At 34.3% G+C, this 15453-nt stretch overlaps 1 protein-coding gene across 1 annotated transcript in view; it reads left to right on the top strand.

Moving 5' to 3' along the window:
* Positions 1-15453, top strand: part of DIAPH3 (diaphanous related formin 3) — a 234576-nt gene that overhangs the window by 129025 nt on the left and 90098 nt on the right. The window contains exons 23-24 of the mRNA XM_032208227.1: positions 3196-3325; positions 14666-14790. Coding sequence (XP_032064118.1) covers positions 3196-3325; positions 14666-14790 — 255 coding nt within the window. The remainder of the gene's footprint in view (positions 1-3195; positions 3326-14665; positions 14791-15453) is intronic.

Genomic DNA, 15453 nt, shown 5'->3' on the forward strand with positions numbered 1-15453 from the left:
GTCATTGTATCATGTCATATGATTAGAAACGTCTGTTTTGTGCCTTTCAGCACTTCATTAATTATGCATAAGCTTATATGATGGTATTCAATATATTTCATTTATGTAAGGAATCTGTAAGTACAAAAGTAAAGTTCAAATGACAAAGATTTAATATATATTTGATTTGACATCACTAGTTTGTAAATGCCAGACCACACTGTTTAAAAACTTATTTGGAGCGTTGGAGGGTAGTGCCTCGTCAATATAGTTGAAGATGACTTAATAAAGAAAGACCAGCTATTACAGGTTCTGATGGCACAGGCAGAGCAGGGACTATGACCGCTATAGAGATAATCTGTAGGATTTCAGATCTTTCCCATTGGATATAGTTGAAGACTTGCTGTTCTGAAAGGTGACATTTCCAGAAAGAGAATCATTGTGAGTCTGCATTTACCATCTGACCTCTTTCAGCGAAGTAATACTACCAGTGTCACCTGAGAATGCTATATTGTAGCATCATCCAAGACAAATCCTGAAATACTACAATACTACCAGGTGTTCAGCTCATCATCAAGAGCTTTCTTCCTTCATGATACATGGCGATATTCCAAAATATCAGCACATTTGATAAAGAATTCAAGATCCAATTTCTATCACAATTTGTCTTGCTTGCTTCATTGTGCCTATTTAGTTAGCCTCACTGTTGAACAGCTGGGTTTTAGAGTTAACCCTGGACTATCCAGTCCAATGTTTATCAGGGTTCTAGTCACCAATTCCTAATTCACCTCATCCAATTGTGGCCTCATTTAGGAAGTCCGTGAGTGCCAAGCCTTCACTGGTTATGAAACTGTGTCTTAGATCACTTTGTCTGGAAATACAGAGGTAAAAGAATGTATGTGAAATTCTTTGGATTTTTCTGAATTATGTGTTGTGTCTTGGTTAACACATAATCTCCTCTGTTCTGAGAATAATAAACTGGTTCAACTGTTAAAATATATGTATATATATATACACATATATATATACATATTATTAAAACCTCAAAGAGGACCCCACCCAAACCTATACTCCCTGGCCCAAAAACTAGAAATCTGCAAATTGCTGGCTGCTTGGTAGACTGCAATGCAGTTTTCAGTAGGGGTTCACAGAACTTGAGAAATTCGCGGTCACTTCTGTCCTTCAAAGCTATTGGCTTCTGTAATATTTGTGGAATAGGTGATTTATCTGCTGTTCTTCATTCTCTTCTCCAGCTATGCATAGAGAGCTATATAAAATATCTGCTTTGCAAAAGATAATCCCCTATCTTGCCTTCTCCCTATATCATGAATAATTATAATAGGTCTGCTGCATATTCTCAGAAGAGAGTTATAATATTGGTGTGCTAATAATAACTTATTAAATACTGTTAAATTAAGAATAAATGCATGTCTATAACACTGGTTTATTTTTAAAACTAACTTTTGCTAATTACGTGCATTTTAAACAGTGTCACATTGTAAAAATTGTGTGATGTTCCAACAGTTCAGATATTTATCACTGAGAATCCCAGTACAGTAGAAGTAATTTGTTTTATAACACTGCATACAGCAATGACCCTAGAATATTTGCTGTTGTTGTTTTTTGTGTGTTCCGTTTTCTGTTTATTTTGAAAATTGTCTCACATTATTATTAATCTATTTGTCTGAAAGAAAAAGTAAACATTATGGATGCATATATCTCATCAGATTTATTAAAGTAGTATCATTTTGATCTTTGAAAATAAAATGCTGACTTTTAACAGAGAAGTATGAAATGTCAACCTCAGTGATAAGCACCATCAAAAATTCTCCATTTAATTTGACAGTATGGGAAAAGCAAACAATATACTCTTATCTGGTTTTTACATCACATCAATCAAGTGCACTTTAAGTGATCTCTGAGTATATTGGGAAGCACAAGAAGTGTGGAAAAAATCTCTTTACAAAAAATTGACAATCATGGGAAACCTGTGGTAATACAAATATTATGTATATGTATGTATATTTAAATTGAGATCGATCTTGCTTTCAGTTCTTTATTCAGATGTAATCCCCATATAGCTCTGTGTCTGGTTTTGAACTCTCTTTGGAAAGGAAGGTCATTCTTTCTTTCAACCTTGTTGCTGTAGTTACTCTTATGCCGCTATGCTTTGCTAATAACTTTTGTTTTTCATGGTAACTAAACTAAGGAACAACCTTGAAGTTGAAGCAAACTAATGTAGATTTTCTACATTTTTTGCGCTAGTTCTAATACTGTATTAAAGACTTTTTCCCCGGTAGTCAGATGTACAAATCTGTGTGCAATTATGGCAACCATTTAAGATGTGTGTGTACTTCATATGTGCTTAAGTACGTGTACTTCTTTTGTTGAATAGCTCGTGCAGAAGTATTTTTTAAAAGTAACACGCACTTTGATATGAGATGTCATTTTAGAATGACATATAATGCCATTTTCTGTTTCTAAAAATCTCTGTGGATTTGAAAGTCTCACGTAAGCAGAGATGGCTACAGCAGAAATGTATGACTGTTTACTTATTGTCAGTTAGTGTTTTTACACAAATAGATGCAAGTTTTAAATGGACAGACTTAAAATCATTTTGTATGTATAAATGATTCGGGCAGAGAAGTTAATGTTTAACAATTTTGGAAGTCAGAGGTTTTGAACAGTCAAGTCTGTGAACTCACTTGCCCTTGTTGAGAGTTGAGAACAACTAGAACTTGGTGCAGGCTGAAACTGTAGTTTTCACCACATACATCATAGTAGGCTAGGGTTAGCCTCATGTATAAGAAATCATGTAATGGAGTGGGTGTGTTCATCATTCATTGTTAGAATTTGCTGATTTAGTTCTGAATTTTTGTTTGTTTGCACTTCTGCAAGTCTTTTCAGTTTCACAAACATTGCTATATTGCTTAAATAACTATATTTTAAAAGAGAAGTGTTTACTGTTTCCAAGTACAGAACTCAAAAATATATATTGTATATAGAGAAAAATTTTCTCTATATTTTTTCCTAGGAATTTTTGGCAAGGATGGAAATAAAAAAATCCATTACTTGGGGTTTTCTTTGGGAGCTGTTCAAGTTCAACAGTTCATTCTTATCTTTTTTTGTATTCACAGTTAGTAATATGTATTAATTATCAAAATATTGAGGTAATCTAATTCTCAGCATTTTAACTTTTTTTTTTTTCCTGTCTAGCTGAAAGACACGAAGTCAGCAGATCAAAAAACAACATTGCTCCATTTTCTTGTAGAAGTGTGTGAAGAAAGCTATCAGGATGTTCTGAATTTTACTGAGGATTTTCAACATTTAGATAAAGCTAGTAAAGGTTTGTATAACTCACCTGTAAAGGTTTGTATAAGTAATTTAAATTTTTGATTCTGAGTGCGTTGCAGTGTGTTTTTAATGTGAGATGTTTGTTTTATGCTAACATTTTTAAGTACACATTAATATTCTTCAAATCATAGATCACAATTTTGAGCTGCTACAAGTGTTGTTTAACATAATGTGTATCATTCAGTCCTCTCATTAACTACAGGATTTTCCATTACATTTCTTCTAACGTATCTTTGAGACTTATTGTCCAAAACAGATTTCTTTTAAAAGTCTTTTTCTATTAAAAGATCTTAAACCATTTTCATCTTTCAGTCTTTTATACAGCATTATTACTGAGTGTCTTTTAGTTCAGAAACTCTGAAAGTCTATTATACTGTCATTTAATCTTTTCTAACTGTGAATCTGAACACTTTTGTCTTCCCTGTATGTATATTTCTCATGCAACAGTAGCGTTGGAAGTCTGTAAAATGACTTCCTTTTTTACTGCTTCATCATGCAATGTAGAGTGTAGTGAATCTCAGTGTAAGCAGCAGCAGATTTTTTACATTTAATTTAGTAATTAAGAGATCCTTCTGCATATTATGTCACAGACTAAGTAATTTAAACTGACTAAGCATGGAGTTAGAAACTGACACCACCCCAGCACTGTCATACTTTTGCAGAAAGAAGATTGGATGGGCTGTCTCAGTTAATCATTTTCTAGTTTATGTCAGTGTAGAGAATATCGCTGTTTATCTGTATTGCGCTGTACACTATTGCTCTTGTGCCTCATTCAGCCTTCCAGATGTAGGCTACAGCTTTCCAAAAACTGTTCTGGATAGAGAGAACTCGAGATAGTGGTCACTCACACTGAGTTTGCTTTCTGTTATCATGGTTCCTAAAGTTTCCAATTATGGTTAGTGGATTATAACCATTTAGAAGTTCAAGTATGTTTAAATATCTGTCAAATGCTTTAAGACCCTCATCTAACTGTTTGCACTGAAAATAGGATTTCCTTCTTTATATATATTTATTATGTGTTATTTTCATAGAACCTGCTGTTAACTGGCAACTGATTTTTCCTTAATCATATATTATTGGCTTTATTGTGCTTGAATTTATTATATTAGCCAGAATAACTAAAATGGTCCATATTACTGGCCAGTATTTCAGTGTAGGCAACCATCCTCTATGAAGCTGTTGATTGTCTTTTGTAAAGCTTCTGAGATATAAACAATGACCATTCAAAGTCCAGTCAGTAAAATCACGAGTTAGTCCAGGTTTTCTGTTCTTTTTTTAGCTATCTGGTATTGATTTGATGAATCTTTGATCTCACTGAGTATGTTGTAGGATGAAAATCAATGACCTTGTTTTCAAGTTTATACATTGAGTTTACTTCAGTGTATTATATGAGACATATTTTGCATTTCAGTTTCACTGTATGACAGTCTTGCTATATGCTGGGTTCCCTACCTGTAAAAGTCCATTCTGTCTTGAAGACTCCTTCAGCACTACCTTTTTGGAAAATCCAGCAGATCCCAAAGACTACATATGGTTCATGTAATTTTAAAACCTTTTAGTGCTTTTGCAGAAGTATATTTTTATCAAGCAAGTTGATTTAATATGCACTTAGATTTGTACAGTAAATTTTTAATGAAGTTCTTATTTCTTCTTGAGCTTACCAACAGGTCAGTTAAAAAAAAAAAAAAAATCTTAAGTCTTTGGTTCTGACATAATGGACACACCTGGTTTGATGTAACCTATGGACAGGCTGATGAAGACTAACAAGTTGGCCAAGAATAATGGTGAATAATTCACCTTGTGGCTTCTACAGTGAGACGGAAAACACAGTGGATATTACAAAGAGTCATTATGGCTGCTAGGGAGAGCAATAGAGGAGAAGTCACCAAAATCATTTATCTTCGTGATCGTTTAGCCAAATACACTTTTTACAGAAGAAATTATGGTTATATTAGAGTAGAATTTGAATATAGGGCTTATAGTTACTCTTCTATGCCAGGAAACAGTAGTTGGCACTTAACAAGAATAATTCTTCCTGAGTTGTATATTGTGGCTGCAGTTTAGACTTCCAGTAAGTTTGAAGAACTGCTGGATCCAAAGGTTACATTTAAGGTTTATAGGTTGCTGACAGTGCTGAAGGAAAGAAGCCAGCCTGGCTTTTATTCTGTCATCTGCTAGGACTTTTATGTTTACATATATGCTGCTTTGTTAGTGAAACCTGTTGGGTGAAAAAATGCATCATGATTTGCTGGGCTTACTTCATATAATGATCTTTTCTTTTTGTGAACCATTTTGTCCATATTTTCTTTCAGTGTTGTTTTCTAAATCTTGTTCTCTGCCATTTGTCCTAGCAATGGTTAGGGTCTTGTGGAGGTGGTGGAATGCCATTCTTTTCATGGTTTTACTGAACTTTGTGCCCTGGAGTAATTTTTAAAACTGATTCCCAAGCATAAATTAGTGAAATTTCATAAGAATATTTTTTCGTATACTTCTCTTTATTGCAAGCATTTTTTTTGTGACCTGTTTTTATTTCCTATCTGCATATTTATTTCCATAAATACATTGATTTCACATTTTATAGGCGGGATAAAGCTATTATTTGCTAGTGTCCTTTAAATTATAAATAAAGATTTTCTGTTAATGTTGTTCAAATGGCACTTGCACCTTAATTTTAAGTTGAACACGCTGTATAAAAATGGAATTATACTGTGCATGTTGGTTCTTTATTGTTTTTAGGTTTGATCTTCAGTTTCTCCCACCATCATGTCATTGTTGACAGTCTTCTACAAATTTCTCCCTTTTAGAATTCTTTAATGATACAACTGTCTTTTTATCAGCCACACCATTTGTAGCCTGCCTTATATCTTTTCATATTTCATAGTAGCTCATTCTTAGAACTTCTCTGTCAAGTTATTTCTGATGTGAACATTAAAACATTAAAATGTTTAGCAATTTTTTTTTATCCTTTTTACAAGATAAATTTTTGCTCATTCCATTTCTTTAAACAGTGTCCACTAAGTGTTGTACATTAAACTGTTAACATCGCTTGCAAGACTTTAAAAGCAGTGAGAAGGTTGTGAAGCCAACATGTAGTTTATGGTACGCTTTAAATTGGAAAACATTCAAAATATGTACATTAATTACTCCTTTAGAAAAATATATTTCAATTTTTTTAATTCAGTTTTGACAGGGAAGCAGCAAAGAACATTTATTTTACCTGTGCAATTGTAGTTTACTTCAGGGTATTTAATTTGCCCTTCTTTTCCCATTACATGCTAAAGTTACAGTTTTTACTTTTGTAATACTAGAAGTAGGCTTAATTCACTGCTACAGTACATGAATTAAAGATACCTTTTTGCTTTGAAGTATAACAAACCCTGTTTTTTAAGTACTTTTAGATCAGCAGGAGGAACTTTCATTGTGGCTAATGAGCTTACTGATATGACAGTTTCTGAAGATTCATATAATTAAAGCTGTCTCTTCTTTTAAATGTAATGACTTTCCTACTTTTCTATTAGTATTCCAGATGAGAAATATTTTGTAATTTAGTGCACTTCACTAATTTCTTATTTTATGGTATTCTAAGGATTTATATTGCATTTACTCAGGCTGCTGTTTTCTTTGATTGACTATAATTTACTCAGGCCTTACAGGTAACCATATATAGTATTCCTTTGACATTTTAGTAACTGTGTAAAACTGCAAGTTTTTCTTCCTCTAAAAGTCATCACTCAATGTTACTTCTTAAGTAGATTAGCTGTTTTCTCATTTTTGAGACTTTTTTCATGGATAATTAGATATATATTTTTTAAAGTAGGAACCAGATTGTAATTTTGATATATTTTGGAAGAAAAAATCATATAGTAATAAATTGCAAGTGTTGCTATTAGTTAGCTTTCCAGGTGAGAATTGTAAATGTTTAGTTAAATGTTACTCGATGTTCACTGAACGAAGGAAAAGAAAAATAAATCTTGGGAAAGTACTGGTAAACATGTAAGCATTGAATTTAAATGAAGGAGAGGAAGAATTTGTCTTACCAATTTTGGGGGTTAGATACTTAACGTGTTTGCTGCCTGAACTCTCTTTTGCTAATACATGTACGTTTAATATTCACACTTTTGTTAATGCATACATTTGTAGGTGTTTTTTTTTTTTTTAGAATTCCCATTATCACATAGTTATTTTTGATATTAGAAGTATTTTAACCTCATCTTTTCTGTAATGTCTTGTTTTGTGCGTTAATGCCAGTAAGCAGCTAAGCACCACTTGATCACATAGCCACTCAGTTGCTCCTCACCAGTGGGATGGGGAAGACAATCTGGAGAGTAAAAGGAGAGAACTCATAGGCTAAGATAGTTTACTAGGGAGAGCAAAAACTGTGCACACAAATAAAGCAATACAAGGAATCCATTCACTGCTTCCCATCAGCAGGCAGGTATTCAGCTATGCCTGTGAAAACAGAGCATCATATGTAACAGTTAGTGGGGAAGATAAATGCCATAACTCCAAATGTCTCCCCTCCTGCTTCTTTCCCCCCAGCTTTTATTGCTGAGCACAACGCTGTACAGTATGGAACAATCAGTTGGGGTCAGCTGGCCTGATTGTGTTCCCTCCCAGTTCCTTGCCCATCCCCAGCATACTCACTGGTGGGGCAAAGGCACAGGTTGCCCAGACACGTGAACTCTTCCTCCACAGAGATCTTGAAAGCTGTCTGGACATGGTCCTGGCCAACCTGCTGTAGGTGTCCCTGCTGAATCAGGAGATTGGACCAGATGACCTCCAGAGGTCCCTTCCAACCTCAACCAATCCTTGATTCTGTGAATCACTGCTTCTGTCTAGTATTTGCTTTTTCTGATCCCCATCTATGGCACAAAGAGACCAAGTCTGAGAGTGAAGTTTAATCTAGGTTCATTAAAATGCACAACACTCCCACCTCCAACATTTAAAAACATTAGGACAGCTTGAGAGAGCAATATTAATGTATGTGCTAAGCACAATTTATATGTCAAAAAGAACATTTTTCTTATTACAGAATTTTGAAAAGTTTACGGCAAATTTCTAAGTAGTATGAAAAAAAAAATTCAATTATGTATTGCTTGATTGCTTGGGCTTTTTGTTTTATCTTATTTTCTTATTTTAAGTAGCACATTCACAGGGTAACCAGGATTACTGTTTGTTGGATGGCTTTTTTGTATGTTCAGAAAACAGTACAAACTTCATGAGTTACTCCGTACTCCATTACACTCAATCAGTACCAAAATCAACAGATGATTCCTGTTTTGCAGGTTGCACAATTATGTAAGTTCTCATAGCAGACTCAGATGTGAAATAGTCATCCATTCAGAGCTTTATTTGAACAATATTTGTAACTAATATGCTGAACACCTTATCTTAATTTTTATTTTATTTTATTTTGAGAGAAAGGTGCCCTTTTTAAATGCAAGGTTTATTTTCCAGTTTACTTACAGTTATATTTGGGATGTTCATCTGCCTTAAATGGTAGTTTTCACAAATGATGACCATGCAAAATAACTGGAAGACTTGTTACCAAGAGAGGTCTGGTTTTTTTTTTTTTTTTTTTTTTTTTTTTTTCCCATGTCTGTAATCTGAAAATTATTTTTGTTGGCTTTTCTGGGGGGAAAAAAAAAAAAGAGAGAGAGAGAGACTCGAGTAAAAAGAGTATTAAGCAGTAGTGAGATTTAGACAAATAGAGTATTATTTATGTACTGGAATAATGAAAAGGGTAGATATCTGCTAGAAGACAAATTAAAAACATCAAGTAAGTTATGCAGAAATAGTTTGCAAGAGAAGCATTAAAATGGCAGAAAGGGCAATGTTATAGAAAAGAATTGGATATGAATAAATTGTGAAGATGTTTAGACTCTTGAAGATGAGAAAGTTTAATTTTAATAAGCAAGTGTTGTAAGTGCATCTATATGTGTGTGTCTCTCTACTTGTACAGCTATTTTAAGATTAGAGATTTCAGTGTTGGGATTGTTTAGAAGACTGATAAATATGATCAGTTTTAAAGTTTAAAACTTTACTGGACTGATATTTATTAACATTTCATGCTAATGGTTCATTCTTAATTATTATAAATCAATATTACTGCATGGTGAAAGCAGTTACTAACAATGATATCCCAAATTAGCTGAGAATATATATACCCTGCAGTCAGCACAGTACTTCATGGTCTTGGTTCCCAAGGGGTGAGGTGATGAGGCTCAAAAGCTCTTCAGTGAAGGAAACCAAAACTGATGCGTGTGTTGTCTTTCTCTCCCTCCTCCAAATTATCCACATGTGTACTGTGCAACACAGGGATATTATTTTCCTGTGCTGTGGCAGGTGTCATATCTTGCTGCTTGGCCATTTTTTCCCCTTGGTTAGCAGCTGCTTCTTCCTTTCAACAGCAATCCAATGATAGACAATTCACTGCTGGTCAATTATTCATCACTTGGGGGAATCAGTTTTCAACTTTTGCCCATATTTTCATGTTTTGAGCTTAAACTGTGCATCATAAAAATAGACGTGGTACCAAGCTTCTTTTTGCACGTAAAGTTCTCAAGACAGCAGACCAGGGATCTTGTGGAGTTACTATAGGGCTCAGCTAGTATAAGGTCTGAGGTCTATTCCTAGAGATAATAGTACCATTGTTACTAGGAACCTGGGTACAAAAGCGTCTATACATTGTTTACCAGTTATGCTACACTACTGTGCTTATATTTGAATTCAAAACAGGAGAAAATTAATTAAATCCTGCTTAGGGAGCTTTTGCTTTCATGTGTGCAGCTGGAGGCTGCTGTGCCTACAGAAGAGAAAGTCCTCAGGTTTGAGAGGCAATGCCATTATCAGAGCTTTGGGAAAAAAAAATCCACAAGAGTAATGTATAGCACCTATTTAAAAAAAGAAAAGTCAAGAAAAGAAGACTATGTCTGTAGAAGGCAAGAGAAGGAGGTCATCTTGGGAACAATAAAGCATACATGCTGTATTTTTAGTCTTCATCTGTGACCTTGAGTGAATATATCCAACTACATTTTATTGCAGTTAATGGATAGCTGAGACTATAGCTGAGCTCTTTCCACTAACTGTAGCTGGTGTTTACAGAAACCTCCTAATACTTTGCCTCTGTGTTTACATACTATTTCTGTGTTAGTGCTCTAGACCATCTGACAATGAAGGTTTTTCTTGTTTGCTTTGTTTTGCTTTTTTTTTTTTAAGGCTATATTTTGTCATTCGATGATACTAAACAAATACTACATTAATAGTGTATTGACAATTTTACAGAATCACTCAGTGGGCTTTGTCCACTCTCTGGTATCCGTGAAGTTCAAACATTGTCAGAATCTTTTTTTGCATGGTATAGTTTTCCACATCAGGCCAGAGACCAGCATGTCACTGTCACTCTCTCCACCTCAGAATGTAGTGGCCAGAATAGCACAAAAAAAGCTAAACAGCCGTAGGCGAGAAGATGATTGTATTGGTATGGGGATGGTGACCAAGAAAACTGTCATAGAGGTTGGGCAGCATTTGGGATTTCTAAAACACCAGCTGAAATATATGTTGCAAAAAGTAACTGAAGGTTTGCAGCAATATAAATGAAAGAGAACACAAGTAGTACTGCTTTGCTTTAAAGAGTTATTTCTAGGATTAGAGATGAAAGGGGTGTTGTCACAAAACTAGAAGAAATATTGCTTTAGTTTTAAGCAAGAATAATGATCTGGAGGTGGGGGAGAGGAAAGGGTTTCCATAGAAATTTGTTTAAAGAAAATAAGAGTTCCATATACTCGTGTTGTAAATACCATTTTCCATTTCTGCATTCTGAGATAACTGAAATATGGAACTAAAAGTTCAATAAGTACGATTTTTACCAAGTTTTACTGTGGCTACAATAGTGTTGTATGATTACAGAACATCTAAGAAACTGAGCAGAAAGGATTGATTTTAGGCAATTACACATCTCTTTATCTGACCTTAATGATATGAAAGTTTTTGGAGGAAAGAATAATCAAACGTGGAGGTTAATCAGAATGGCATAAAATGAAAATGAATAGAAAAAGTAATAGACTAATTTGCTAGCTTTGACTTTTTTTTTTTTTTTTCTGGACACATGAAATCTATCTTGACTTCAGAAAATCACTTGATATAATGTAAAATGGAAAATCGTTCATTAGAATAAAAAGTGAAAGAAATGTACAATGCTGTCTAAAAGGAACATGGCAACAAAATAAAATTGCGGTATCGAAGCAACAAACATATCTGACATACAGTTAGGCAGTATTGTCAGTGGAGAGGAAGATTAGATTGTCATTACTGAATGGTCCTGAGGATGTAGAGTAAAAGAAATGAAAGTCGATAGTATGAAGTACAAGATCATGCATCTTGATACTGTAATAAGAGCTCTGGTCAAGAAAAAAGGATATTTTACCTGAAGATAATCAGATAAGGTATTTCCAGCAGGAATAGAAATGCAAACATTAAAAGGGCTGGTGAGCCTGAAATGGTACGTAGAGAGGTTTTAATACAGATGCAGGTACAGAGGCTTCTGGAATAGTCATGGTATTAGGAAACCTGAATCAAGAGAGGTAACATTAAGAATAAAGTTGTTTCAACCCTGAAAAGCAGAAAGTGAGGAAGTCTAATTACTGTCTTTAATTTTTTTGACAAGGATAAGAGAGTTCAGAGGGTATAAATGAGATATTCTTCAGCCACGCATGCATTGTATTTCATCAAGCAACTTGCTTTTGTGGGCTCACTAATATTCAAACCCCTCATCTTTCACTTAGTTTCCAAACATATTATATCAGTTGTTCACTTCAGATTTGCTTGGGTTTATATATGAATCCTCTCAGGATTAGGGGTAAAAGTTTGTTCCCCCCAGCCCACATTCCTCTTCTTCCATTCTTCTATGTCACTTCAGATTTTTTACCTTATTTTCTAGAGGGCATGGGTGAATGCCAGTAAGTATTTCATGGGATCTTTTTTCAAGGGCTGATTAGACTTATAGTTTCATTGTTTCAACTATTTTCACTTAATTTAAAGTTGCTAAGACAATAATTCCAAACTCATACCAATATGTTGCAAGCTAGCCTCTATGTGAGACTATCAACAGAAGTATAGTCTTAGAGAAAAATATATCTAGTAGATGTGCATTGCTGAAATGACAGGAATGCTGAATGTTTATACTGAGGAACGACTTAAAATCATGACAGAGAGAAAAAGAACAACCAGCTACAGAATGAGGCAGAGATGTAAAATTCTTGATCAAATACATATCTGTTCAAGGTCAAAAGAACTAAAGGAAACAAAATAAAAAATGGCTTTGCTGAAAGCAAGAATTTGAAAATCTCAGTGCTTTGTCACCGAGTTATAATACAGCCTGTTAATCAGCTCTAGGCACTGAGATCCTTTTTATTAATCTGGCAAAAAGCAAGTGACTCTTTCTCAGCAGCTACCTGCATATTTTTTTTAAACCTGTGTATTTGCTGGGTTTTATCATTCTCATATTACGTATGTTAACTTAATTTTCTGCTATGAACTCATTTTAAGGCAAGACAAGCTATTTTGTGAATATTAACATATTAACTATCTGATTTTGGTAGTTAATATTAAGCACAAGATATATATTCTGTGTTTCTTAGGAGCTTTCTAAGTAAATTTGTGTCTTAAAGTTATGTGTGCCCACTCCCAAAGGCTTCTTTTGCCAGCAAAAATATGACTTTATATTAAAAACAGGTTGGTTTCTGAAACCTGTGAAGACCGAAACACATCTGTAGTTAGCATTGGCACCTTCTAATTTTAGCTCTGTTTCTGAAACAGTTTCTTAACTAGCTAAATGACCTATCTGGTGATGATTGGGGTTTGCCAATCACTGAGTGAAAATCTGCCATGTCTGACATACTGTTGGAAAGCAGTGAGTTAGAGTAAACAGCGGATTCTTTAAATTATGATTATAAACTGAATTGAGTTATAAATTATAATGTGAACATACATTTATATTCCCTTATTCTTTTTAAGAATGATGATTGTATAGAAATGGCTTTTTTTAGGCTGCATTAGCATTTTCACAGGTGATCATTGATCATTTTATACTTGTGTTAACCTTTCTGTTATGAATGGAATTGTAGTTGCTATGCAACATTTTAATCCAGTCATTTGGGGACCCTTGTCAGACTTCTCTGAGAGAAAGATGTGTGCAGTGAGTGTATCTCATTTTCTATCACATAATGCTACTCAGGAGGAAATCATGGATCCATTGCAGATCTTACTGCCTTCATAGGGTCAAAAGCTTTATCCAGTGTTTTTGTAGATGAAGGTAACTTTATGTTTATAGGTACAGGGTATTGTGAACGGAACAAATGATGGAAAAAAAAAGTAAGGTGTGCCATTGGACTAAAATTCAAAGTATGTTCTTCTCTAAATATTTTTTTCAATGGAACATGTTGAAGTGTTAATTTTACTTCATAAACAGACAGGAAATAAGTTTTAACTGACTTCAATACTGTAAGTCCAGGCTGGAATACATGCTAACAGGAGTTACCCTGATCTTACCATTATGGTCTTGATATTTTAAACAACTATTTACAGGTCAAGTGTTCAACTTCCATGCATTCCTTCAAGTGTTTGGAAGTTGAATTTCTCTTTTTCTGATAAAGAAAGTTTACAGTTTTTCTGCATCCTGCTATAAATCCCTCATGTTTTCTCTCTGCTCTTTTCATTCTCCTAAGCGCTACGTTGCTCTGGCTCACCTCAGTGTCTGTACTTCCCTCTACCTTGAAAAGCACTTTGGCTCTGGTAGATTTTGTTGTGTTTCTTATTAGGTATTGTGCTATCAAACAAAGAAGTTGAGTTTTCAGTTTCAAACACAGGTGTTTAATGACCCCATTTTCTCTGTTGTTGAGAGTCTTATTTTCTTCATGACCTACCATACAAATGTTGGTATTTTTTCTGTTTTAACAGAATGAGATTTAGGAAAGCTCTGTGGTACTTGGAGTCATTTCAAAACTTTCCCTCTAGTTAATCAGAAGAGACAGACTGGCATATGTATATCTCAGGTTACTTAAAACAGACTGTTAGTAGCAGTACTATATCTTAAGCATAAGAATAAAACAAAATTCAGCATTCAAACAGCATTCATCTAATCAGAATGAGGCAACTGTGTAAGCGAGGAGAACAGAGCATTGGAAAGTGGCTACCCTCATCTTGTAATTTGGTCAGTCTGCTTTTATTTCAGAATTTAAAATGTATGCTGATTTGGATAAGGGTTTATCTTGCATATTTTACAAACAATGTTTCTCACTTAAGGTGTTAACAGAGTTAATGTACTGTATTTTAGTCTCAGCAGAAAACCTGGAGAAGAGCCTGAAGCATATGGAGAGGCAACTCCAACAGCTTGAGAAGGATTTGCAGACTTTTCCAGTTGCTGAAGATAAGCACGATAAGTTTGTAGCAAAAATGTCTATATCCTTTGGAGTATTCCTTAAAAAAAAAAACACACACAGAAGTAGTTTAACTGCACTACTTTAAATGTCTTTGCCTAGCTTTTATCTAGTCTGTAGCATTTATTTCTGAAAAAATATAACTCTCTTCTCTCAAAAACTAAATACATGAACAGCCTAATTAAACTATTCATCTGTAATGAATAGAATGAGGGGAAAAATGCTGTCAGGTCTTATTCTGTGTATAAGTGTCTTAGTGAAAAGTAGTTAAAATAGGACTGTTAAGCACTTGACTTTAATTGATTTTTCTCATAAGAATATATTAGAGAAGTATGTACATCACCTTGAGTTTGTTTGTTTGGCAGTGTATGCATTACCATTGAGAATGATTTTGTACATGCAACCATGAAAACAAAATTTCTCGTATTGCTGAAATGAGATTCATAGCTTATGAAAACAGGTTTCTGGTTTTATTTTTGTCAAAATTCCTCTTCTCACTATTTATTCCAAACCCTACGGCCAACTTAACTGCCTGTTTCTCTCATAAGAAACCTTGTGACAGGAAGGTCATTCTACAAGAAAATTTATCTTTAACTTAAACCTCCCTACTAGGTGTTGGCCATATATGCTTGGCACAAAGAACATGCTGGAAGCAAAAATATTGGCAGACATAGAGAGACAAGTT

The sequence above is a fragment of the Aythya fuligula genome, chromosome 1, assembly GCF_009819795.1.
Source record: "Aythya fuligula isolate bAytFul2 chromosome 1, bAytFul2.pri, whole genome shotgun sequence".
NCBI classification, from domain to species: Eukaryota; Metazoa; Chordata; class Aves; order Anseriformes; family Anatidae; genus Aythya; species Aythya fuligula.